Source organism: Scyliorhinus canicula, chromosome 12, assembly GCF_902713615.1.
Source record: "Scyliorhinus canicula chromosome 12, sScyCan1.1, whole genome shotgun sequence".
NCBI classification, from domain to species: domain Eukaryota; kingdom Metazoa; phylum Chordata; class Chondrichthyes; order Carcharhiniformes; family Scyliorhinidae; genus Scyliorhinus; species Scyliorhinus canicula.
This window is the reverse complement of record NC_052157.1, coordinates 13,828,032-13,852,836: the sequence shown is the minus strand read 5'-3', so window position 1 is coordinate 13,852,836 and position 24,805 is coordinate 13,828,032. Positions and strand designations below refer to the sequence as shown.

Below are 24,805 nucleotides of genomic sequence, written 5' to 3'. Positions count from 1 at the left end.
ATTGATGAAGCAGTTGAAGATGGTGGGGGCTAGGGCAGTTCACAGAGGAATTCCTGCAGGCATCCTCAAAAGGAACCGATTGGCTGCCAACAACCACAACCACCTTCCTTTGTGCAAGGCCTGATTCCAACCTCCCCTCCCCCCTCTGATTTCAATTATGATGGGGCTGTTTGATGCCGCAGTTGATCAAGCATTGCCATGAACTCACCTTGAGTTCAACTCTTTTGGCCATGTTTGGACCAAGGCTGCAATGAGGCACGGTGGCACAATGGTTAGCACTGCTGCCTCACATCTCCAGGGTCCCAGGTTCAATTCCGGCCTTGGGTGACTGTGGTGAGTTTGCACTTTCTACCTGTATCTGCATAGGTTTCCTCCCACAGTACAAAGATGTGCAGGTTAGGTGGATTGGCCGTGCTAAAAATGCCCCATGGTATCCAAAAGGTTAGGTGTGGTTACTGGATTACGGGGGTAGGGTGGAAGCCTGGGCTTAAGTAGGGTGCTCTTCCCAAGGGCCTTTCAGACTCAAAGGGGCCGAATGGTCTCCTCCCGCACTGTAAATTCTATGAGTCTATGAGGTCGAGGCTGAGTGGAATCCAAAGATGGGGAGCAGGTCACTGCTGCCTAAGTGCCATCGGCATCTTCCATCGTTTGATGATGATCAAGAGTCGACTGATGAGATTTGTCTTGCTTTTTTCCGTCAGGACATAAGTGGGCAAGTTTACACATCATCAGGTAGATGCCATTGTTGTAGTTCTACTGGAACAGCTTGGCTAGGGGTGCAACTAGTTCTGGAGCATGTCTTCAGCACTGCTGCTGCGGTGTTATGACAGCCCCTTTCTTATGTTGTAACCAGTGCCTTCAGCCATCTCTTTTACACTGATGTGCTGGGCTTCCTCCATCATTGAGAATCGGTATAGTTGTGGAGCCATCCTCTCTGGTTAACTGTAGAATTGTGCACCATCCTTCATGGCTGGACAAGGGAGTAAGAAAATGGGCAACGGAGCTTTGGTTGATCAACGTATGCATAAAGTCAGAAATACATTTTATAGACCAACGGTCAAAAGACTCGGCATATATTAATGTACTATTCCCAATCGTACTTATCTCAAAATTTAAGTGCTTAAGTAGCTTCCTGTGAGTACAGCATACTTTTGATGCAAACCTCTGAACAGTTATTTTCATCAGAAACCTTAACGCTGATGTAACAGTAAATGACAGATCAACTACTGTAATTTTTAGCTCCCTTTCTTTGTGCAGGTGTTCAAATCCCTGGACCCCAAAATACAGTTTCACCATCACGACAAATATGAAGTTGTGATTAAAGATCCTTGTGCACTCTAGGCCTCAAATGGGTAAAAGATACCACATATTGTGATATTGTCCCAGAAAAACAATATTGGAGGTCTTATTCCCAAGTCTGTTCCAAGTGATAATAAGGAGCTGACCAGTTTGGACATGGAACAGTATTCAAATGATCAGGTCTCATTAACTGATCTCACCCAGGTTGGCATGAATTTGCTCAGCACTCCTGGAGGAATAGGATATGGGCAATGCTGTCTTCCAAACGATGCCCGTGTTGAAATAGTAAACAAACCGAAGCACAGCAGCTGCCTGTGCTGTCTAGTACCCTTACGTGGGTTGCATAACAAAGAATGGCCACTAGATCCAGGTAGCAGGTGACTGGTGCTGATGGGACCATATTCAAGAATCTCACATCTTCCAAAGAGGGAGAATATAGACAAAAAATATACATTTATTTGATCATTATGGTGAACACAACTGATGGTTCTTTTAAGAAGTAATTGTGCAAAGAGATTTATAAAATGACTAATCTGCCTTAAAAATAGAGTATTCCTTTGCCAGACTTATAACTGGACCTTGTTCGCAAGGAGTGGGTTCAACCAATCTATATTCAGACAATAGCTGGTCACAGGAGGAGATCAGTGATCCAAACCAGCTGTCCAGTTACCCTGAAGAACCATTATATCAAAGAGCACATCTGGATGAAAAGAACTAATCCTAGAAAGCTCACTTCAGCTGACAAAAGGGTTGATTCTAATGTAGGAACTGAGCTGTGAACAGCCAAGGGCCAGAACTGAAGCACGGGTTTGTTTCCTGGCGTAAGGCTAATTATTTTTCTTTTAAAAGTGGAAAAAATAAGCAGTGGTGTACCCCCCCCCCCCCCCCCCCCCCCCAAAAATGAGGTCACCCATTCAAGCATGTTTAAAGGGTTCATTTGAAGTGGGCGATTACGCAGAAAATAAGATTAAATTTAAACCCGAAAATTAAAAAGGTTTTATTAAGAAAATATTTATAAATGCACGTCTTGCAGGAAAATAGCTGATTAATCCTCGTCACTTTTGTTTGCCATGCTGTGTAAGCCTAGCAATAATTCTCACAGCTAAATACAACGGCTTGCCTGACAAGGGAGGCTTTCACAGGCAGCAGTGACGTCAGTTTAGGGCAGAGCTATTCCGAGTGCTCTGCTGCAGGCAGCGCTGTTACTACCCAGAGAGCCAATCACAATCCAGAGCACAACCTTTGAACTCAGCTACATCATCACCAGCTTCCTGTACTTCCTAACTACACTATGCAATGCAGTATGTCTGTCTAGTTATGCAGCGTAAAGCAGAGCCATTTTGTCTCCCTGAAGTTGGCTGTTGCTGACTATAAGCTTCAAAAAGACAGCTACACTTTCCCCCTAAACAATACACCAATGCCTTCACTTTGCACAAAATAGCCTGACACACGCACACAGGCTTCCAGCTAGCCACACAAGTTAATTTAGTGGGAGAAAACTAACAAAAACCCTTGAAGAAATGTTGAAAACAAGCTCTGCACCAGTCATTTCTACCTTCATAAAATGGCTGCCAAATAACTGACTGGATTCCAATGTAAGAAACACGACTGCACAACTTATTTGGACAAATACAGGATCTATCACCAATCACACGTTCCCCAAGTGAAGTATATTACCATGCCGACAATAAAGTAACTCATTGTATAACACTCCATATTTATATTTGGGTCAGTTTTTTCCTGAAACAACCCAGTATACTGCACAATAGAAATTAAACATTTGATTCTCCCGTCACAAGATTTCTAGATGCTCTCAGATGGAACACAAAAAGCCTGATTCCATTCACAAGTGGAATCCGAGAATGTAGTTATCGCTCCCTTTGCCGAGAATATTTTAATCACATCCACATAGAGCCATATTCCTGGGTAGTTATTTTATTGGTAAACATTTATTACCAGCAACTTGACTGAAACAATCTATGCATTGTACTTGGTTAGTTCTCATTTCCAGAAGCACGAGTTCAGTTCAAACTGAATGTTTAACTGTTTTCTTTAACAGTTCGGTATCAAAGTAAAGTAAATCTAATCAAATATCCACACTTTGACATTTATACTGAAACGGTTCATGACTTCCAATCCATGCAATAGCATATAACTCACCATGGACACTGCTGGTTAAGATCAGAATGAGAAAATGAGACGATGAAATTTCAGCACAACTGGTAACCCAGTGGTAATAAACTTAGACGAGCCGCTATAAGGCACCCCCACCACCCCAGAATAAATTGCAAAGTATACAGCAAAACAGCTTATAAAACCACTCACTTTAGAAACATGTTAATGATCAGCAAAACTTTTCTATAAAATTACAAACATTGACAGCTGCAGTGAGGTTTGAACCCACCATTGCAGAATATTCCCAAACAATTTATTCACCACTACCCTTGCAACAAGGGGGTCATAGTTTAAATCCTCCTACTCCAATTCAGTGACAAGTTATATAAAAAGGTAGGTCGATGACCACAGGAATTGGCTAGGTTTTCTTGTACAATTGTGGAACGTGAAAAGCAGATTCCAGCAAGCAAAAGGGTATTTTTTGCTATTATTAATTTCGCCCCCCCCCCCCCCCTTCCACAGCCTTCTTTTGAAAATTAAACCATTTTAACTGAGTAAACTGTCCAGCGTGCAGAATGAAAGCCCTGTTGTGGGTGTTGGATCTTGGAAGTCGCTAATTCTATCCAAACTGTATCCGAATGTTCAAAGATGGAGCTCCTGGAGTTTAGTTCAGCAGTTAAGAAATTACCCATCAATGCTGTGTATTATACTGCGATGTGTTTTAAAAAAAATTGAACTTTCTATTGAAAAGATGGGATGTAACCACTACATTTTATAATTTTCAAGACATTTTGTGGACTTACCAGCAATTTATAACATGCACGTCTATCTCAACTCTGATGACCTAGCTGATCTTCTCACCATAACTCAGAAAAGTGATACAACATTGTGAAATGTTCCACTAGTGATTGTGAATTTCTACACTTACCAAACACAGCAGCATGAGTACCATTTGCATTAAACATTCCAAAGGCAGTGAAAATGTTGGTATCCCCAGAACATGATAAACTACTCGCTGTGACAAATCATCAACTCAAAACATACCAAGGATGGCGAATTGATTTGTCACGATGTACCAGTGATGTGTAAGTGGTCATTTTCTCAGGCCATGTAATGATGACACCAGACCCCAAGGTATGATCGGGCAACTTTATTTACACAAGATCGTCTTTTTTAAACAAGCTTTGTCTGCAAGAACGAACCCACACCTGTAGCTGTTTGAGTGGCAAAATTACACATACATTGGAGCTTCTGGAGTTTGGGGGTGAAGGCTCAGGTTTGGGACACCATTGACTGTGCCTTGTTGGAATGAACAGATGTTTCCATCCCAGATGTTGATCCAGCATGGACAACTTCAATCATCATTCCTTCTGTGAAGCGGAGGAAAGGCAACTGGAAAGAACCTATCTGCCAGCAGCAGATAACACACTTGGGATCTCAAAGCACCCAACAAGCATCTGGAATGGAATTCAAAGCCCTCCAGATATACGTATGCCAAATGACATGCCAAATTCCAGATTACTGGTGGAATTTTACAGCAGGTGGAGTAAATCACAGCAAAGGATCTTCTTTCCATCCAAAACGCTACCCCACAACATCCCAATATTAGATAGAAGGTGGATTGATTGGCAACAGTGCTTCATTAGAAGCCACTGTACATCCATAATTGCAAAATGAACCCACCAAACAGCAAATACCACCTAAACTGGGAAGCTTGGGACTTTTGGTTAACAGCTAATGGTTACAATTGTTCAAGCCACCAGGTTGACCTTAATTCAGCATGAAAGCTCCACACAATGCAACCAATCCAAGATCAATCCCACCATAATAGGGAATGAAACTTAAACCTCAGGTAAAGGTCCACCTGCCCACCTAGAGCAAATTCCAGGCAAGGCCATTGGAGACTAGTTTCACTGAAATCAACAAAAATATAAATATACTCATCTTAAAGGGGAAAAAAGGAATATTGCAACTTTATTACAATATATGGTTTTTGCAATAAATTAACAGCTGACCGCTTCCACCTTTTTGTGAATTATGTTCAATATCAGTTAAAATACCTTCAGTGGGGTATGTTGATGTCAGAGAAACAAAACTCTTCAATGATCACATTAAAAAACAGCAACCAATAAATATTATTTTACTGTGGAACATCTTATAAGGATGACACCATATTACAGTGTTTCACTCAACAAAAGCAACTGAAATTCAAATATTGTCAATTTATTAACTATGCTGACTGAAGAATTTGTATATTTAAAGATGATTTTCATAGGACAAACAAATTTACAAGTAAACAAAATATTCTCAATCCAGGTTAATGTCTTTCAATTAAAACTCCATCTATTGCCAGGTGTCTGTTAGGCAATAGCATCCATTGACCTGTTAAAAGTTCAATTATGAAAAGTTATAGAATCCTTCAGTATAAAGTTTCCCCAGTTTTAATGCCATTCAGAAATATCTTTCATTTTTGCTGTACAAATGCATCATCTGCCCAATGTCATGAAATTAGCTGAGATACATGTCTATAAAATTGGAATGGAATGAAATGTTGCAAAGTAATTAAAACAATTATAATAAAGTTTAAAAAGGTGTATTCACAACAATAAACATCCTCAAGAAAGGCAATAAGTATTTCAGGGACACGGGACATAGAAGCATAGAACAAGCAGCCCAGGCATATAGCACATACATTATTATTCCAATACATAAGATGGGGAAAGAAGCATTGTAAACTTTTCCCCAAATTGTAATAAAAATTTATAAAATACCCTAAGACATACAGTGAAATGGTGTGGTGGTGATAAAAATACAGACAAAGGAGCAACTTTCCAACAGGCACTTCCTAATTTATCTATAAATATGAAATTTTTTTCATTCATGCAACTTTTTGTAGTATATTTACTACAATTTACTTCTATGGGTTTACTATGGGCACCGAATCCTCAAAGTCTCAACCCCGTCTGCATTGTGAGTAAAATGGTGCATTGCAGCAACAGCAACGACAAGGTCATCTTACTACAGCAACGAGAAGGGAAAGAATATAATGGCTAGAATGTGAAATAAACAATAAAAGTGGACTCGACAGCTTTACATTGTACTTGCACTGCTGAATATAGGCCCAAATGGCATATCATAAGTTGGGAGAAACTGCGAGCAGAAAAAAAAACAGGGTGGGGCTTTTTAAAGGAATCTCAAGGTCATCGATTAAAGATTATGGGGGGGGGGGAAAGGGTAAAAAAAGAAGAATCGGTTGGGGGTGTTAGGGTGGCAGGCGTTTTCACCCCAGCGAACGAGGTAGATCAAAGACACCCCCCCCCCCTCCCCCAACAAGAACGGGGACAGAAAGTGGAGCGGGTTCGGTACCTGGAAGCGTTGCTGCGGTCCGACCCGTCTGCTTCGGGGGCTTTATCCTGGCTGGACATCGCGGCAAGGAGGAAGGGTTTTTTTTTTTGGTTTGTTCTGGGGTTGCACGTGGATCGGCGGATCTGCCCTGTCAAAGTTGCTGGAAGGCAGGCTGCTCCGCCGGAGTCAGTCAGTCAGCTGCTGGCTGGTCGAGTTGGAAAGCCCTGACGCAGCATCGACATTGTTCGGGCGCTCAGCAGCACCGCCGTCCCCCTGTCTACAACAAACACACACAAATCATTCTTTTTTTTTGAGGGGGGTAACACAAAAAAAAGAGGGAAAACAAGAAGGCCGAGGTAACCCGAGAGAAAAAACTTGCAACAATGCTTTTTTTCTTTCCCCCCCCCCCTGCCGATGGGGAAAAATAGCTACAGTGTATCCAATTTTAATTCCGTCATGCAGATTTTACATTGTTTTTAAAAAAAGATACAAGACATACCTGTTCCATGTATCTCTCTGCCAGGCTTCAGGGGGAGGGGGGGGCTGCACTCACACACTGGCTCCGTCGACCAAACTTCGCCAAATCGAAAGCGATTGCCTCCCTCTTTCTCTCTCTCCCCACCTCTCTCTGAAGAATCAGTCGCAAAAGATGCAGTTTTTCTTTCTTTTCTTTTCCTCCTCCCCCTTCCTCACTCTTTTGATCGGTGGTCCCACGCGTTTAAAAAAACAAACAAAAACACACACACACAAAAGTCCTTCAAAAATGGAGGTGCGCCATGTCTGCAAAGCTCAAAAACAACGACATCTGGGATCGGTCCGCTTGCCGGAAATTTTTTTCTTTTTAAAAAAAAAACACCCCCTCCCTCAGCTACAAAATATATTTTTTTTGAAAAGGGAGATTTTTAAAAAAAATTCAATTACAAAAAGCCACCGGTTTTCTCTGCACCCTGGCTTTTGGAAGGGGTACACACACACACCTCTGCTAGGAGTTTTCTTTTTTCTTTCTCTCTCTCTTTTCCCCCCCACCACCACACTCTTTCCCCCCCTCCCCCCAAGGAGCGGTCTGGCGGTGGAAGTTGCGAAAAGTTGCATTAGGTGTATTGGAAGTGCAGTGAATCTCGCCCAGCCACCGCCGCCATGGAGCTTCTTCTCAGCTCTGAGGCTCCCTTCCCTCGCCTTTGATTGACAGCCACGACGCTGCGAAATAATTGCAACATTTTTTTTCCCGGACTCAGGTGATGGACCAAGTGGTAGACCCACCCCTGCCACACACACACACACAAATGGGCTTAAAGGTAGACTTGCTTCTTGGAACAGTTAGCCCTCCCCACCCTTCTGTGTTCTACCCTACCCCACACACACTTTTCTCTCTTGTCCATTTGCAACTTCCCTCCCCTTCAAAACAATCTTATTCTTTGTCCTGTCTCCTCCTTTCAAAAAAAATGCATCTATGGATAAAAAATACTTCCTCCCGTGGCCGGAAGTGGACTTACAAGGATATTTTCTTCATTGTATATAAGGGGAATGGATGTAAATGTTTTGGGGGGGGGGGGGGGGGTGTGAAATGGAATCTAAATATTGGGGAGGGTGGAGTTGGGGGGAGAGAAGGGCAACTCCACTCTGACTCATGGTCAGGTCACATGAGCCTCCCTCTTTCTGAATGATCAAGGCATTTTTTTCAACTGTATATCATCTTATGGCTAAATATTCTCCATTTTAGTATCAGCGAATGTTCAAGAAATAATCTAAAGAGTTCAGTCATCTTCCATTTTCTTTTACATTTTAGCAGCACGTCCATTAGGTCCTTTTCTCTGTTCTCTTGCCCCCCCCCCCCCCCCCACCACAAATGATAATTTTTGGTTTTCTTGAAGTTTCATAAATCCAATGCTTTGAACATAAATGCCTGGGTTTCAAGACAAAAAAACTCATCAACAGTCCATCGACCTAGTTTATACCCAATGGATAGATTGGGCACTGGGTGACAATGTTAAAGAAAATCTTCGACCTACATAGTCCCAGAAAAATCCCAACACAAAATTTCAACTGTAATGATTTCCCCAATGACATTCATGGTCCACTGGGTGCAACTTGTTCAACTGGTGTAAAGCAGCTGGCCCATTTTCTTCTTGCCAGCTGAAGATGGACCCTTGAAGGGCTTGCAGGACTGGCCAACAGAAATTTTGCTCTTATGAGTAAATCTGATGGATGCCATAAATGGATAAGTAAGAAATTAGGATAGGAATTTGGTGCCATGCACTTGCTATCATGTTGCAGATGTCCTATTTGAATGGCATGGCTCTTCAAAGCTGCCAGGTTTCAGTTTAAATGAAGTACTTGTTATCAGCTCATCCTTAATCTTCATCAAAACCATCAAAAGTTTTATTCAATCATTTGTAATTATGAAGTTTGTTGAGGTGGCTTGTAATGGTGGATGTCGAAAGACAGGCCATTCATTTTGTTATTTACATAGAATTAGTGGTGCAAGTCACCATCATTTCCGGATGTTCATAGGAATGACATTAGTCCATCAATACTAATTTGGACAATTTGAACACTTCAACTCATCTTCAGGCTGATCAAGATTTCAATTAGCTGCAACCAAATGATTACACTTCCATCTTCTAGACAGTTCTTCACAGACAAGTGGTAAAGGAACAATAGTTTCCTATTATCTTCGAAGTGTCCTTTTTTTAAATTAATTATCAATTTCCCTCCAATGAAGAGAGATTCCTCCAGATGGTGACTGGTGAAAATTGGTGAACACCTTCCAAGATGATTTTGGTCAACTCTTCATGAGAAACATAAAACATTCCACTATTTTTGTGATACAAGTATTTTCCTATGGATAGTCAAATAGTTTTCAATGAAATCACAATTGGCAACAAGTTATTTGCAAGTGAGAACAAAAGCGATTCCTAAATATATTAAAAGCACCAATGGCATAAGTAACTCCAGAAGGCACAACTGGGCAGACACAATGTTTTCATTTCCTTTCCACATCCAGATTCTAAGCATGTACATTGTGTTATTTCCAATAGCTTTCCTTGGAGAAAACACCAAACTTTGTGTCATTTTCTTTTAGAGACCAGAATCATGTAGAACCCCAATTAGTAAACACGTGCACCAAAACGACATGGCAAGATACTTGTCTCTGGTCAAAGAACAAAAGCTGTTGAACCTTTTCTAGTCAGCATTTTTAACAATACTCCAACCAATTCACTCAAATGCACTGAATAGCAACCATTGTAGATAACTTCCAACTCATTACCAGATTTCAAAGTTAGCAATACTCGAGCAAGATAGATTACCAGTTCCTGCACAAGTTATATACTCCTCCATGACAACAAGAACACTTAAATAAAAAGGTACTTAATTGGCAGTAAAACATTTTGGAACATCCATAGGTTGTAAAAGCAATAATATGAATCTAAATGCTTATTGATGTATTAATGTTCAACACGTTCTTTACTTCCATCTTTTCTTTGCCCTTAATAATATTCAGCTACATGCTTTTTCCAAGAGTTTTGGAACAAATTTGTCTTTTTCACCCCTAATTTGGTCTTGTGCAAAGTTTGATCAGGCTACCCGTTTTACATTACAACAGTAATTGCAAGAACCTGGGTAAGCCAGCATCTCTGTAATCATACTTCCATATTATAACATTTAACATTGTGACCTCTGAACACAATACTTGTTCAGAAGCAGCGATCCTCAAAATTTCAAACCTGCCACAACCATGATGAAAGGCAGTATTTTTTTTACCCTGTAAGGATAGTTCTAAGCTGTTCAAAATTATACACAGTTTGCTTTTCTCAGGTTGCATACAATAAAATCAGTTGGTTACACTTTTGTAGCATTGCTGCAATGCACAGGTCTCAACAAAATGCCACCCAGTTTACTTTCACATTAACATGTTGGATGATATTAATCTAAAACTGGCAGGATTGAACTAAAAACAAATCCTAGAAAACACCGCAGTAAGAATTTGGGGTATTATTGCTTACCCCATCGAAGCTGACATCTCACCCAGAATGTAAACAATGTTTCTCTCCAACACATTTTTTCCATTAGGAATCTGATATTTGCCACACTGAATATTACTGTGGGGTAAAATGCAACCATGCAGCACAATCCTCTGTAACAGCCCACAAACACTCCACTGCACAAGCTAATTCATATGAAAAATTAATCAAATAATCTTTCCTTCTGATTACTATTTACCCAAAATCCTACAAGTGGAAAATGAGCAGCACAGCCCTTAAGAATACCAAAGTGTAGGATTTAAAACTTGCATAGATTCAGATATTGTTCTCAGCATTGTCCAGGATATTTCCTACAGAGACCCAGAAATCTCAAATCTACCAGAGGCAGAAAATAACACAAATTGTTCCAAGAATGACAACTGAAAATTATAGATATGTCCACATCGCATTCAAACAGAGAAGTGAGTGTCAAAACTGGAAAACAATTCTGGTCACGAACCGGCATGGTTGCGATAGTCGGTTAATCCAACAAAATTCAACTTCAACATTTGATGACCTCCTGACCTCTATAGAAACAGCAGCATTCCTGAACGGTTCTTGTACAGTTTAATTTCCTCAGAAGGTATGTTCTATGGTAGCTTTATTAGCAAGGTTGGGGGTTAAAACTTTTAGCTGCTGTAAGATAGGAACTGGCCACCAAAAAGGTTGCGGGTAAGCAAAATAACATTAAGCCCATTTATTACAATGAACTCTGTAGAATCATCTTTTACCAAGTATTATCTAGATAGTCATGATTAAGTATTGAGTATTATCTTCCTCAGTCACTAGGCTTGTCCTTGGGATGTTGCAATGCACATAAATAAATTAATGGCTATTCCACACCCAATACTTCCCTTGGAAAATGTTTTTGAAGTAATTTGAAGCAAGATGAACAAAGTACACAACCAGTTAATATTGAAAAAAGTACATTTATTTCAAAATAAAGAGTTATACACAAATATGGAGGTCAGATAGAATGATACCGAAACAAAATTAGAAATTTACTGTCTGAATTTCTCCAAATATTTCAAGATTTAAAAAAATATAAATTATATTACGTAATTTGTAAATACGAGTTGCAGTGGCATATAGTTAAACTAGTCAATTTAAATCAACTTGATAAATAGGCGTTTTTCTCAACAGGCGGTGGTGCATCAATTATTTTCACAGCTTGCAAAGCTTTTGTAAACATCAACAAAGTCAATTCTCTTGATTCACTTGAGGGATTATTTCTTGGTCTATTGTTGCAAAGTTAATGTACTCCAATAGCCTTGCTATTGGATCAGTCTATCGTTTGCTAAGCGGCAAAGCATTCGATAGTCCACTTCCTTTATGTCCAAACAAGTCAAAGACAAGGCAGGTGCCATCTTGGTCACATACTGGTGATCCCCACATGCGACAGTCCTCAGTTGAAAGGTTTCTTTTTAAGAAAGAGAAAATCTTGGTGTTGATACGAAATTAGAATTGCAGGAACAAAACATTTATTTACACTATATTGGCAACATCTAGCTGACATCACACTTCACCAAAGACAAGTTCTAGATTTCCTTTGTTCTATAAGACAACGGTCTTTTCTATTCTGACTGAACCTAACTTTTCTTTGTGTTTGCAATCAACAGATCCAAAACATCAACTATTTATTTTCATAACACTCAAATAATTAAACAGAACATCTTACCTTGTATTGTGAAGTCAACACATTGAATCTCAGGTGATTTCTAATTTTCTTTTACCTCCGGTTATTCCAGTAGGTACCATTTTATATGTTATTTAAATTTCATATCAGAGCAACACAAATACATTGAGCACACAAAACCATTTTTCATTGAGGACAGTCATATTTCCAGAAAATGTGGAATAATCATATATCATATTATGATGCAATGTTCTAAAACACATTGTGGAAACCACAATTATCTTTGTGTGTTATCAAAATTTTAACATTTAGGAGGGAAACAAATCTATTTTACTTCCGAAAAGAAAAACAGCATTCAAACTAGACCAAATCAGATTTGAACGACATCTTAACTTAAACCAGCGGTGTCTACAAAGTCTATAATCTATCATACAAATAATCTAAACATATTGTAACATTTTTGCAAAACACCAACATTTTTTAGCCTCAACAGATCAGCAGTTCACCAACATCTGAGCTTAAAAAATTCAAACAAGCCAAAACTTTTTACATATTGATTTCCGTTATAGGTTTGATGAATACAGTATTACTAAAGTGAGATGTTAACATCTCAAAGATGTTAACATCTCAATGACCACAGCAGAGTTTAGAAATAAATAGCTTCTCACTGAAAATTATTACTGCCAGTCCAATATGCTCTGCTTAAACCTTAATCCATCAGTAATGTGCGATGCGACAGCCCCGGTCCACATATTGGTATATTTCCCACAGTATTTCGGATTTCAAACTGATACAAATTTTGTCTGCACTTGGCAAATTTGCTCAAGTATTCCACATGTGTTTTTTTAAAGAGCGGGGTAGAGGCAAGTGAGATGGTGAGAACATTTTCCATCCCAAACTGAAGATAGAAAACAGCCTCTCAGAACTGTGGCAATGCTGTTCTGTAAACAGGTAAATATGCGCGGGAAGAATACCCCAAGCAAAAGGTATTAAGCGAAATTATCCTACATTCCTTGTATCCAAACATGGTCTTCTTAGGGCGGCACAGTGGTTAGCACTGCTACCTCACAGCGCTGAGGACCCGGGTTCGATCCCGGGTCACTGTCCGTGTGGAGTTTACGTGGGCCTCACCCCCCAAAAAAGATGTGCAGGGTAGGTAGATTGACCATGATAAATTATCCCTTAATTGGAAAATTTAATTGGGCACTAAATTTTTAAAAAAACATGGTCGTCTTTCTGTTCTCCAGTCCCAGTTCTGCAGACATCAGGTACTTGGGAGCTGAAACTTATGGACTTTAATCCAATCTCTGCAGAGCTGTATGTTCATTCTCCAAATGCATTAACCACCAAATCAGTGCTTCTGTACATCTTAAATAATTCTCAGAACATTAATGGCACATAAAATCTACTGTCCTTTCTGTTCGCAGTGATCTTTGTTCTTTTATCTATTTAAAAAACGAATAATTCAGAACCTTTGTGCCTACGTCTCACCTTTTCTCCAATTAAAAAAATCTTCTATGGAGTCTACAGATTTTTAAAGAAGTAAAGTCTTCCTTCGATAAATTGAGTAGTATTTTTGCATGATGGAAGCAAAAGGTTGACAAACCTAAATGAAAAATCCCACATGTAACCGCGAGTGCCAAACCACTGGCTGCTACCTTTGCCAATTCCAAAGAAACCAACCATTTCCATTAACAAGTGATTGCAGATTATTGGAAGAATGCTGAAAAGCACAAGTGAAAACGTATTTACACCACAGCTGTTGACTACATTCCAGCCTGTGTAACACACAATTGAGATGATTTATTGTCAAAGCTACCCCCAGGAATAGCAATTATTCTGTTTCAACAACTGCCATTATTTGAACCCCAAGATTATAGTGGCTTCAACTGTGATTCCTCCATGACTAAAACATATTGAAAAGAAGTCATTTAAATTTTTTTTAAAAGAAAAGATTCTGCAACTGAAAGTTGATCAATACTAAACACAAGGCTGATAAGAATTAATGCAATAAAAGTTCAATTTCCTCTTCCCTTATAACTCTACCAACTTATCTTTTAAAGGAGAATCTATCTGGCCTTTAATATTTTGTACATAACTAATGTATCACTCTTGATTTTGTTTGCTACCCATTAATAATTCTCCTCCATTTTCATTATTTCTCACATTTCCTTTAATTACATTAAACAATTGAAATCATGATTCCCAACTTTAATTTTATATTTCCTTGTGCATCTTTTAATACGCTTCTGCTTGGACCTTGGTGTTTTTTCACCTCCTTATTTAGCCATTGAAGTCCTGCACATTAGAAGGGCGTGGGGAAAAACACTGGCAAATATAACTTGGGAGGTAGCATTTTCAGAGAACTGGTGAAACTGAAATGAGCCTTTGGTCTTGTGCTTCTCCTTAATCCCTCACATTTAAATTTCCCATTTATTATTTTCATAACTCCAAAATGTACTTCTCTGAAGTCCAGTACAATACTAGATTAAACAAAGACTTTCCATTGAAATACATTATAATTGGTCTGAAGGGCATTTTAAAAAAAATAGTGGGACAGTACAGAAGGAAAGCAATGCTGTATTTGCATACACGCTAGGCTAATTAGTAGATGGCTTTGGTGAACTCACAGCCAGGGCATTCAGGCCAAAGAGCTTCCAGGATACATGGATAGGAAGCTATATTCATAAGAAAGACTTGTGATAATGGAACAAGTTCCTCAAGAGAAAAAGAGATAGAGGATTAGAAGTATTAAAATTATGACCTTTGGTAGGATGAACTAAAATAATCTCTTTTTGGGAATCGGTGGTGAGTGGACATGATTTAGAACCAAGACTGTTTGAATATATTGTTGGACAGCTTGGAACATGAAATGCTTTAGCATAGGAAGTACTAAGCAAAAGACCACTTTTTTTTAAGGAAAAAGTTAATGAATGACAAGGATAGATAGATACAGTACAAAGATATGAAGGGACAGCAGGGTGATGAAATTAGTTTTTGATTTGTTTTGCCAAAGAGTAAACACAGACCCAAGGGGATGAACCCCCTTCTGGGTTGTAAATTTATCTAACTTTATGGTCAGTGATCTTGCTAATGTACAATTGGATAATGCATGTGTAAAGGAATATACATTTACACAAATTTAGTAGGCAGCTGACTTCAGAAGTGCATGTTTTGTGTGGAAAATAATTCAAGATTGAGATTCAGGCCAGTTAATAGAAATAGAAAGTTTACAACACAAGAGGCCATTCAGCCGTTCGTGTCTGTACCGTCCACCATCGTAATCCTACTTCTCAGCTCTAGGTCCACAGCACTGTAGGTTATAGACCTCAAATGCATAGCCAAGAATTAAAAAAGATTGCGACAGTACCACTTCTACCACCCTTCAGGCAGCAAGGGATATGTCTGACAAATCTGTTAAGAGTTCTTTGAGGAGGTAACAAGGAAGTTAGACAAAGGAAAACCAGTGGACGGGATTTATTTAGATTTCCAGAAGGCCTTTGACAAGGTGCTGCACAGGAGACTGTTAAGTAAGAGCCCATGGTGTTAAGGGCAAGATCCTAGTATGGATAGAGGATTGACTGACTGGCAGAAGGCAGAGAGTGGGGAGAAAGGGGTCTTTTTCAGGATGGCAGCCGGTGACTAGTGGTGTGCCTCAGGGGTCTGTGCTGGGACCACATCTTTTCAAAATATAAATTAATTATCTGGAAGAAGGAACTGAAGACACTGTTGCTAAGTTTGCAGATACAAAGATCTGCAGAGGGACAGGTAGTACTGAGGAAGCAGGGAGGCTGCAGAAGCATTTGGACAGGCTAGGAGAGTGGGCAATGAAGTGGCAGTTGAAATACAATGTAGAAAAGTGTGAGGTTATGCACTTTGGAAGGAGGAATGGAGGCACAGACTATTTTCTAATGAGGAAATGCTTAGGAAATCAGAAGTACAAAGAGACTTGGGAGTTCTTGTTCACAATCTCTCAAGGCTCAGTCGGCAGTTAGGACGGCAAATGCAATGTTAGCATTCATGTCGAGAGGACCCCATTTGGAGTATTGTGAGCAGTTTTGGGCCCCTTATCTAAGGAAAGATGTACTCGCCTTGGAAAGAGTCCAGAGGAGGTTCACAAGAATGATCCCTGGAATGAAGAGCTTGTCGTATGAGGAACGATTGAGGACTCTGGGTCTGTACTTGTTGGATTTTAGAAGGATGAGGGGGTATCTTATTGAAACCTACAGGATACTGCGAGGCCTAGATAGCGTGGATGTGGAGAGGATGTTTCCACTTGTAGGAAAAACTAGAACCAGAGGACACAATCTCAGACTAAAGGGATGATCCTTTAAAACAGAGATGAGGAGGAATTTGTTCAGCCAGAGGATGGTGAATCTGTGGAACTCTTTGCCGCAGAAAGCTGTGGAGGCCAAATCACTGAGTGTCTTTAAGACAAAAATAGAAAGGTTCTTGATTAATAAGGGGATCAGGGGTTTTGGGGAGAAGGCAAGAGAATGGGGATGAGAAAAATATCAGTCATGATTGAATGGCGGAGCAGAATCGATGGGTCGAGTGGCCTAATTCTGCTCCTATGTCTTATACGTTCCAGACCCCAACGCCCTCCAGGTGAAAAATAAATGAATTCCCTCTAATCCTCCTGCAAATGGATAACTTTTGAATTTATCACAGGGGATAAGGTTTCTTGTCAAGTTACAAGCGTTATTACAGTTGTTCACTGTACGAGGAATGGTCAATGACCCCATGAAAGTGCTGTGATACTAGCTATGTTATAGAAATGTTAAAGTTAGAACAAAGGGAAAAGCCTAAAATACCAGGTATGTATCATTTTCAAACTATAACATGTATATTACTTCCAGGGTCATATTAGGAAATAATGATTGCAAGGTCATGAGTTCTGATGAAAAGATAAAGCCATTTGAACTCATAGATAAATGCACCACTGCCACACCAATGCGATTGATAAATCATGCATTTGAAACCAGAAATTTACTCAATTCTGAATTTTAAAGTACAACCAAATGCAACATTTACAAACACTATAATATCATCAGGCTCCCTCTGCCCAATTATTTGGAGAAGCAATTAAGAGTATTTCTCGAGTGGAGTGTGGACTGCAGGAGTGACAAAGATAAAAACAGAATTACAAAGCCAAGGATGCGAGGAATCTTTTTTCTAAAGCAGGCAAAATGAAAGCACAAGCATGAGGTAGATAAATTCAACAAAAGGAAAGACGAAAATAAAATTTAAAAATAGGAGGAAAAGTATTTAAAAGAATCAAATGAAGGGGTGGTTTAGGAGACACTCGCTGGGATTTAAATCAATTCCGTGTGGCTATTGCAGGGACACTCATAGGGGTCATGCTCAGTGTCTATGAGTTATCCTTCCAAAAATCGATGAAGGAAATACTTGCTGTCAATTTCCACAATAAATGATGGTATCAAAACACTCACTCACACGCCTCCTGTCACTTAGAAGCTCTCAGTAATCTGAGGATGACAGTCTTATTAAAGAGACACTGCAGAAGTAGGATCCAAGGTACATTTAAGCAATGCTAGAATGATTGTGAACGCTATCCCAATATAGTAAACAGAGGCCTTTTTGATTATGCTGGCCCGCTCCTGTGCTGTAATTTTTCTTTGTTCTTTGTTCATAGCCACAGCGCTTTGGAAATGGTCACTCTTAGGGAGAAACGTAGAAAATATGGAGAACTCCAATTTCTCCAATGAATGGCAGCTCCAGTCGGTGAAAGGAAATCATCCATTCATTGCTCCTATCAAGAAATGGGTGCAGTCAATCCATTCCAAAATTATGTCCGCCAGGCATGAAGCATACTAGGCCACTACAAACTCAATTAGTGTCATACTGATGCTTTACAGATCTTTCTTTGGCCCATCACATTTCTCACTGCCCATCTCTGATGAGATAACACACAATAGCTTCAAGTGGACTGGCCGCACCAATGGGAAAGGGGAACACCAATACCAAGCAAGAATTTCTGAAGCAAGTCATGAAAGAGATACACTGGAGGCAATCTGAGAAACCACGAAACAAAATTAGAATGATGCTTGAACAGGAAGCATCTGATGCACCGGTCTTTCCTGTCAGTAATCATCAATGTTCCACTGCACTTGCTTCAGATTCAAGAATTGCATTAAGATTCTGCATTAACAAATCACCATCTTTGAAATGGTTTGGAACCCCCTGAAACATTATTTAGCACAGCAAGGTTGAATGCCCGCAAACAAAGTTGCAACATCACATGTATGTGGTAAGGAGGTACCAAAGAGGGTGAAACAATTCAGGCTAACCACAATATAGGCAAACCAAATTTCCATCAGCACAGACATAGAAAATGCAAATTCAAAACAAATGCTCTTGCCTCATCTTATAGGGTAACTTTATTTATTCACATACTACACAGGTATACAGTCATGTACGCCCTGTTTCTATTACAATTATATTAATGAAGTCAAAATTGTAAATTCTCTCCCCTCCTCGCCATGTTGGTCTATCTAGGGGTGTAGAAAATTCCAAGACAAAGTGATGTGAAAGAAAAATAAGTGTAAAATAAAAGGCTACAGGGGAAACAACCACCTTTGTTCAAAAAATACTTGTTGGCTGCTATTACAGCCGAATTAGTTCCCTGTGCAAGTCATAACTTGCAATTAAAGCAGACTGAAGTTGAACATTAACAAGGTTTTATAAATTTTACTCAGCTCCTCCAATGTCCCAGTAGTGAAAGTTACTATCATGAGTGGCACAAGGCATACTGATGAACAACTGTTGGCTTTGATTGCCAGTTTAATAGTGAGTTAGCTGATCTGCTTTAGCAGCAGCCATGCCACAAATTACACTGAGGGGATCATCATCAGGGAAAGCTCCCTCTCCATGCTGATACTCTGGGATGCCTTCTGCAAAATGCACTCTTGCATATTTTGTGGACAGAATTAGGTGAATGGTTCTTCAACATTATTGTCATAGACTCAGATACGAGGAATTGCGACTTCAAAAATACATGGCCATCAGCATCATTACAATCAAAACTTGAGTCAATGGCTTCAGGAGAAGAGGAAGAAAGAATATTCAAGGAGAAAATCTACTCATCGACTTTTATCTACGTACTCCGGGAAGGGCTGGATCCTAATCTGGTCATGCAAAAGACCACCAGCAACGTGCTTTTGATGTATTTATTTGTGCAGATAAAAGGTTTCTTCCAAAGTATTTGTTTCTCTCTCCACAATGTATCCCAAAGCAGACAACACAAGCATGAATTAACAAGGATCTAACGAATGAGAATGCAGGATGCTGAATGAGGGTGCTGTCCTGTCCAAATAGAGACCAGTTTCAAAGACAAAACCCAAAGACATCAAAAGGGAAGAGTGAAAGTGAGGAAACGGACAGGAGGGCTCAGACTTTATTCAATTGCAGTTCCTCGCCAACCCAGGAATCTCCATTAGGACCCTGTTCTCCAATTATATGACTGATGTGACACAGAAAATGGAGGAAAAATACAGGAGTCAGGGCAGAGACCAGTCAAGGGAATGGGTAGATAAGATCGAAAATGTATTTCAACATAAATACAGCGGAGCAGTACATGCTGGGAAGTGACTGTAAATATATATTTGATTAGTATGGTTCTCATTGGAGTGGAGAACAGAGAGAACCAGAGGTGCAGATATTCAGGTTCTGAAAAATGGGACTGCGTGTAGAGATAGGGCTAAATCGCTGGCTTAGAGAGCCGATCAAGGCAGGCCAGCAGCATGGTTCAATTCCCGTATCAGCCTCCCTGAACAGGCGCCGGAATGTGGCGACTAGGGGCTTTTCACAGTAACTTCATTTGAAGCCTACTTGTGACAATAAGCAATTTTCATTTCATTTCCACTTCATTTCATAAAATAGAAAATGGGATTCTGGATTTTGAAATACCAAAGCCAGGAAATGATATTGAATCTGTCCAATTTCAGCTAAAGCATTTGGTTCCTGCATTATAGGAAGTACATATGGACGATATATTTGCTAGAATGACATCAAAGTTTGCAGAATATGTAATTACAATTAGAGTCAAAAGACTTGAGCAGAAAAGGCTAAAATATCAAACAGAAAAAGTGTTCTACATTATTCATCTTGTCAAAATATTATCGTGAAAAACTATCTTTCATGGTCGTTGAATCAGTAAGGGACAAAAAACAAAGATTAGCACTACAAAAGAAACTGGAGTGCCCAAAGGAACTTTTCCCTTACACCAAGAACTGATAGAAAGCGATTAAATCCAGTATGTCAGCTTGGCTCAGTTGGAAGTAATCTAGTCTCTGAGCTTTAGGACCAAGATTCCAAGATTTGAGTGCCTAAGTTGGCACTTCAGTGCAGTCTCAAGGAAGTACTGCTTTGCCAGATGTTTCATCGTTTGGATGAAATAGTAAACCAAATGTTCAGGCGGACATTAACAATTCTAGGCATTATTTGCAAAAGAACAGGGAGTTCTGATGTTCAATGCAAGACTACTAACTCAACCACCATCAGGAAAGTCATTCATTTCACTGGTATTTGTGCTAGCTTCTGTGCACAAAATGGCTGTCGCATGTGTATACATTAGTGACGCACTCAAGTTAATTGATTGTACATGAAGCAACCAGATACAAGATGTGATAAGCTGCTACATAGTGATTTTCTTTCAAGTCAATATGCCATTTAAGGAAGAATGAGAAAATACAAATAAGGCATTAAAAAAGGTACAGGAAATTAACACAAGTTACACTAGATAGATCCTGAGGAGATGATAGCACTGGTGCAAGCACAATGTACTGAAAGACTTCTTTCTGGATCAAACTTTCTACAAGTTTATCGAAGGGCAATCAGGTAACCTGCTCCATTTGCAAAGATGGTGTGCAGGATTAGCTATAGGATGTCATTCTCTTAATTATTCCTCCCAGTAAAAATACCTGGCCACCTATGGATGATGTTCTCTGCCAACATGTCCAAAATCCAAAACTGAACTCAGCACAAACCGACAACCCAAAATCCCTTCAGTGTCACAATGCTCCAATGTACCACACCATCAAATAGTAACATTTGAGCTAGCAATTTTAGTCAGTTGGCATCTCTAATGTCACTTATTCCTAAAGAAGAAATAACTAGTGCACACAATTTTTGTGAATAATTTAGACAGAAGGAACAAGCCATAGACTTACTTTGTACCATGCAATAATTGTTGCTTTCCTGCCTAAAGTGTTAACCGTGGCTCAGTGGTAGCACGTTCTTTTGGGTCAGAAAGTTGTGGGTTCAACACCCACAATGGAGATCAGAGAACATAAACTAGAAAATCATTTTTCATTTGTATGGTGCCTTTAGCATAGTTAAATGTCCCAAAGCACTTCACAGGAGCATAATCACAAAGAAATAAGGCCAAGCCAATGCTCCCTCTGTGTACCCGAACAGGCGCCGGAATGTGGTGACGAAGGGCATTTCACAGTCACTTCATTGCAGTGTTAATGTAAGGCTACTTGTGACAATAAAAGATTAAAAAAGATTTAAAAATGTAAGCAGTAGAAAAGAGGATATGCTAAAACAAAGGGATAGGTTTTAAGAGCAACCTAAACGAGAGAGGTGCTGGTGTTAAGAGGTTTGGGGAGGGAACTCCATTGAAGCACAGACAATCAAAGGAATAGACAATGATAGTGGCGAGAAATGTACAGATGCGCAAGAGGTCAGAATCGGATGAATGCAGAGTTCTTGGAGGGTTGCAAGGCTACAAAAGGTTGCAGAGATAGGGAGGAGCATGGAGGAATTTAAAACTCAAGAGATAGACCAGTGAACAGAAGGCAATGGGTGACCAGGACCTCTTGCAAGTTAGGTAATGGGCAACAGAGATTCAGAGCAATTCAATTTTATGGAGGCAAGCCAGAAAAACCCTGAAATAGTTGCATTTGGAGGCAATTAAAACATGGATGAGGGTTTCAAAAGACAGGTTGAGGCAGAGATGTATGGCATTATTGTGATGGAAGTAGGCTGGCTTTATGATGAAAAGAATACAGGTTTGGAAGCTCAACTTCAGTTAAATAGAATGCCACGGTTGTGGACTGTTGAGTCTAGGCATAATGGCATGGGATCAGAAGGGAAGCAATTGAAGGAGATTCTCTGGCTACAGTTGCACAGGCAAGAGTAAAATCAGAAAAGGACAGTCCCATTCTGGCCAGTGGAGGAGAATGGTGTGGTCACCTTCAAAGACAGTTGAAATGCTGTGATTTTCTGAAGCATTGTTATGTCACAATGATGGGATGCAGATGTGTCTATCATTTCTCCCTGGTTATGATCAGGGAAGATGCTGAGAATAGGCTTTTTGTTTAATTATGGAAAACAGGATGTAAATAGGAGACTGGGTATTGTTCTCCTGTAGAAACATTGACATAGGCTGAGGAAGGAATCACCTGTTGGGGTGAACCTAACTTTTAATTGTTCCAAACAACAATTTTGCCTATTTCCCTGTTGGTAGTAGTACAGAGTATTTTAAAAAAAATTTAGAGTACCCAATTATTATTTTTCCAATTAAGGGGCAATTTAGCGTGGCCAATTCACTTAATCTGCACATCTTTGGGTTGTGGGGGTGAAACCGATGCAGGCACGGGGAGAATGTGCAAACTCGACACGGACAGTGACCCAGGGCCGGAATTCGAACCCGGGTCCTCAGCGCCGTAGGCAGCAATGCTAACCACTGTGCCACCGTACAGAGTATTTTAAAGAAATTTAGAGTATCCAATTATTTTTTTTCCCAATTAAGGGGTAATTTAGAATGGCCGATCCACCTACCCTGTATATCTGTGTGTTGCGGGGGTGAGACCCACGCAGACAAGGGGAGAATGTGCAAACTCCACACGGACAGTGACCTAGGGCCGGGATCGAACCTGGGTCCTTGGTGGAGAGGCAGAAGTGCTAACCGCTGCGCCACCATGCCACCCATGTAGCAATACTGAGTTAATGAGTATAAAATAATAATAATAACTACTTATTGTCACAAGTAGGCTTCAATGAAGTTACTGTGAAAACGGGCTTTATTTTGCTCTGTTTAACTGGTTTACCTCTCAATTGATTACAGGTATCGCTGCTCCTGATGACTGGCGTCTGAAGTTAACTGTTGGAGATACTCAAAATACTGCTGTAACCCTGAATATTTATGTAGATCTCCTGCTGTTACCTTATACCCGTGGAATTTTACCAGGAGCCTTGGTGGTGTTTTATGGTTTGGAGAGGACCACATCAAGGTTAGTATTCTATTGAGAAGTAAGCCATTCAGTACTTTGAGCCAGCTCTGTCATTCGGTTATATCATTGTTGGTCTGTACTTCAATTCCATTTAGCTGCCGCAGCACCATGTGCCTTCCTACCATTACCATACAAATATCTATTGATCTCAATCGTGAATATTTCAACTGTGCTATAGGTTTATGGAGTAAGTTCTAGATTTTCCCCTACCAATTGCGTGGAAAAAATGCTTCCCGACTAACTCTAATTTTAAGATTAGGTCTCTTTATTCATGCTCCACTAGAGAAATAGTTACTCTTTATGTATCTCATTGAATTCTGTTACTCCGGGTGCTCCGGTTTCCTCTCTCAGTCCAAAGATATGTAGGTTAGGTAGATTGGCCATGCTAAAGTGCCACTTAAGTATCCAAAAGGTTAGGTTGAGTTACAGAGGTAGGGTGCCCGTTCCAAAGGCCAGCGCAGACCTGATGGGCCGAATGGCCTCCTTCTGCACTGTAGAGATTCTATGATTTGTCAGGTTGAGAAGAACATGAAGAGGTGATGATAAGTCAGAGGGTATAATTTATGACTTGATTGTGCCATTTCAATGCTTTTGTAGGGGTTGGCACCTTCGTACAGTATGGAGTACAGCACTGTCAGATATGCTTCATTTCAGATAAAATTTTAAACCAAATTTTAAACCTTCTCAAGTAAAAGTAAAGCTGCACTATCTGATGAAGAATAGGACCCTTCTCTCAAATGTCCTGGCCAACATTTATCTATCAGACCACCATTACAAAGAGAATATCTGATTAATTTAAATCATTATTTAATAATTTATATGTGGGAGCTTGCTGTGAGCAAATTGGCTACCGTGTTGCCTACAACAGCAACCAGACTTCAAAAGTAATTCATCGGCTATGAAGTACCCTGATGAGATGTCCAGAAGTCATGAAAATCACAATTCAAGTGTAAATTCATTCCTTCTTTACCCACAGTTTCTTATTGTTTGAGGTGAAGAGGGAACAAAAACCTCCACTGGACTTCAATTAGCAGAAACCACCCAAATTTCCAAGATGACTTTAAAACTTCAGAGAGTTAAGAACTTCAGAGAGTCGTGAATACCGCCCAGTCCATCACACGAACCTGCCT

At 39.9% G+C, this 24,805-nt stretch overlaps 2 protein-coding genes across 9 annotated transcripts in view; both read right to left on the bottom strand.

Moving 5' to 3' along the window:
* The window catches only part of chd2 (chromodomain helicase DNA binding protein 2), a 105,767-nt gene extending 97,988 nt beyond the window's left edge, over positions 1-7,779 (bottom strand). For 2 of the 5 annotated variants that reach the window (XR_005462511.1, XR_005462510.1), the window contains exons 1-2: positions 7,259-7,779; positions 6,781-7,036 (exon numbers count right to left, since the gene is read on the bottom strand). Coding sequence is in view for 3 of the 5 variants with exons in the window: in XM_038813434.1 (XP_038669362.1) it covers positions 6,781-6,839 (59 nt within the window). In the remaining 2 variants the exon portion in view is untranslated. The remainder of the gene's footprint in view (positions 1-6,780; positions 7,037-7,258) is intronic. The other 3 variants (XM_038813432.1, XM_038813433.1, XM_038813434.1) reach the window with 2 other exon arrangements.
* A 3,911-nt stretch (positions 7,780-11,690) lies between these two features.
* ctc1 (CTS telomere maintenance complex component 1) overlaps positions 11,691-24,805 on the bottom strand; it is a 119,881-nt gene continuing 106,766 nt past the window's right edge. For all 4 annotated transcript variants that reach the window (XM_038813642.1, XM_038813639.1, XM_038813641.1 and 1 more), the window contains one exon: positions 11,691-12,201. In XM_038813642.1, coding sequence (XP_038669570.1) covers positions 12,056-12,201 — 146 coding nt within the window. In that variant the 3' untranslated portion in view covers positions 11,691-12,055. The remainder of the gene's footprint in view (positions 12,202-24,805) is intronic.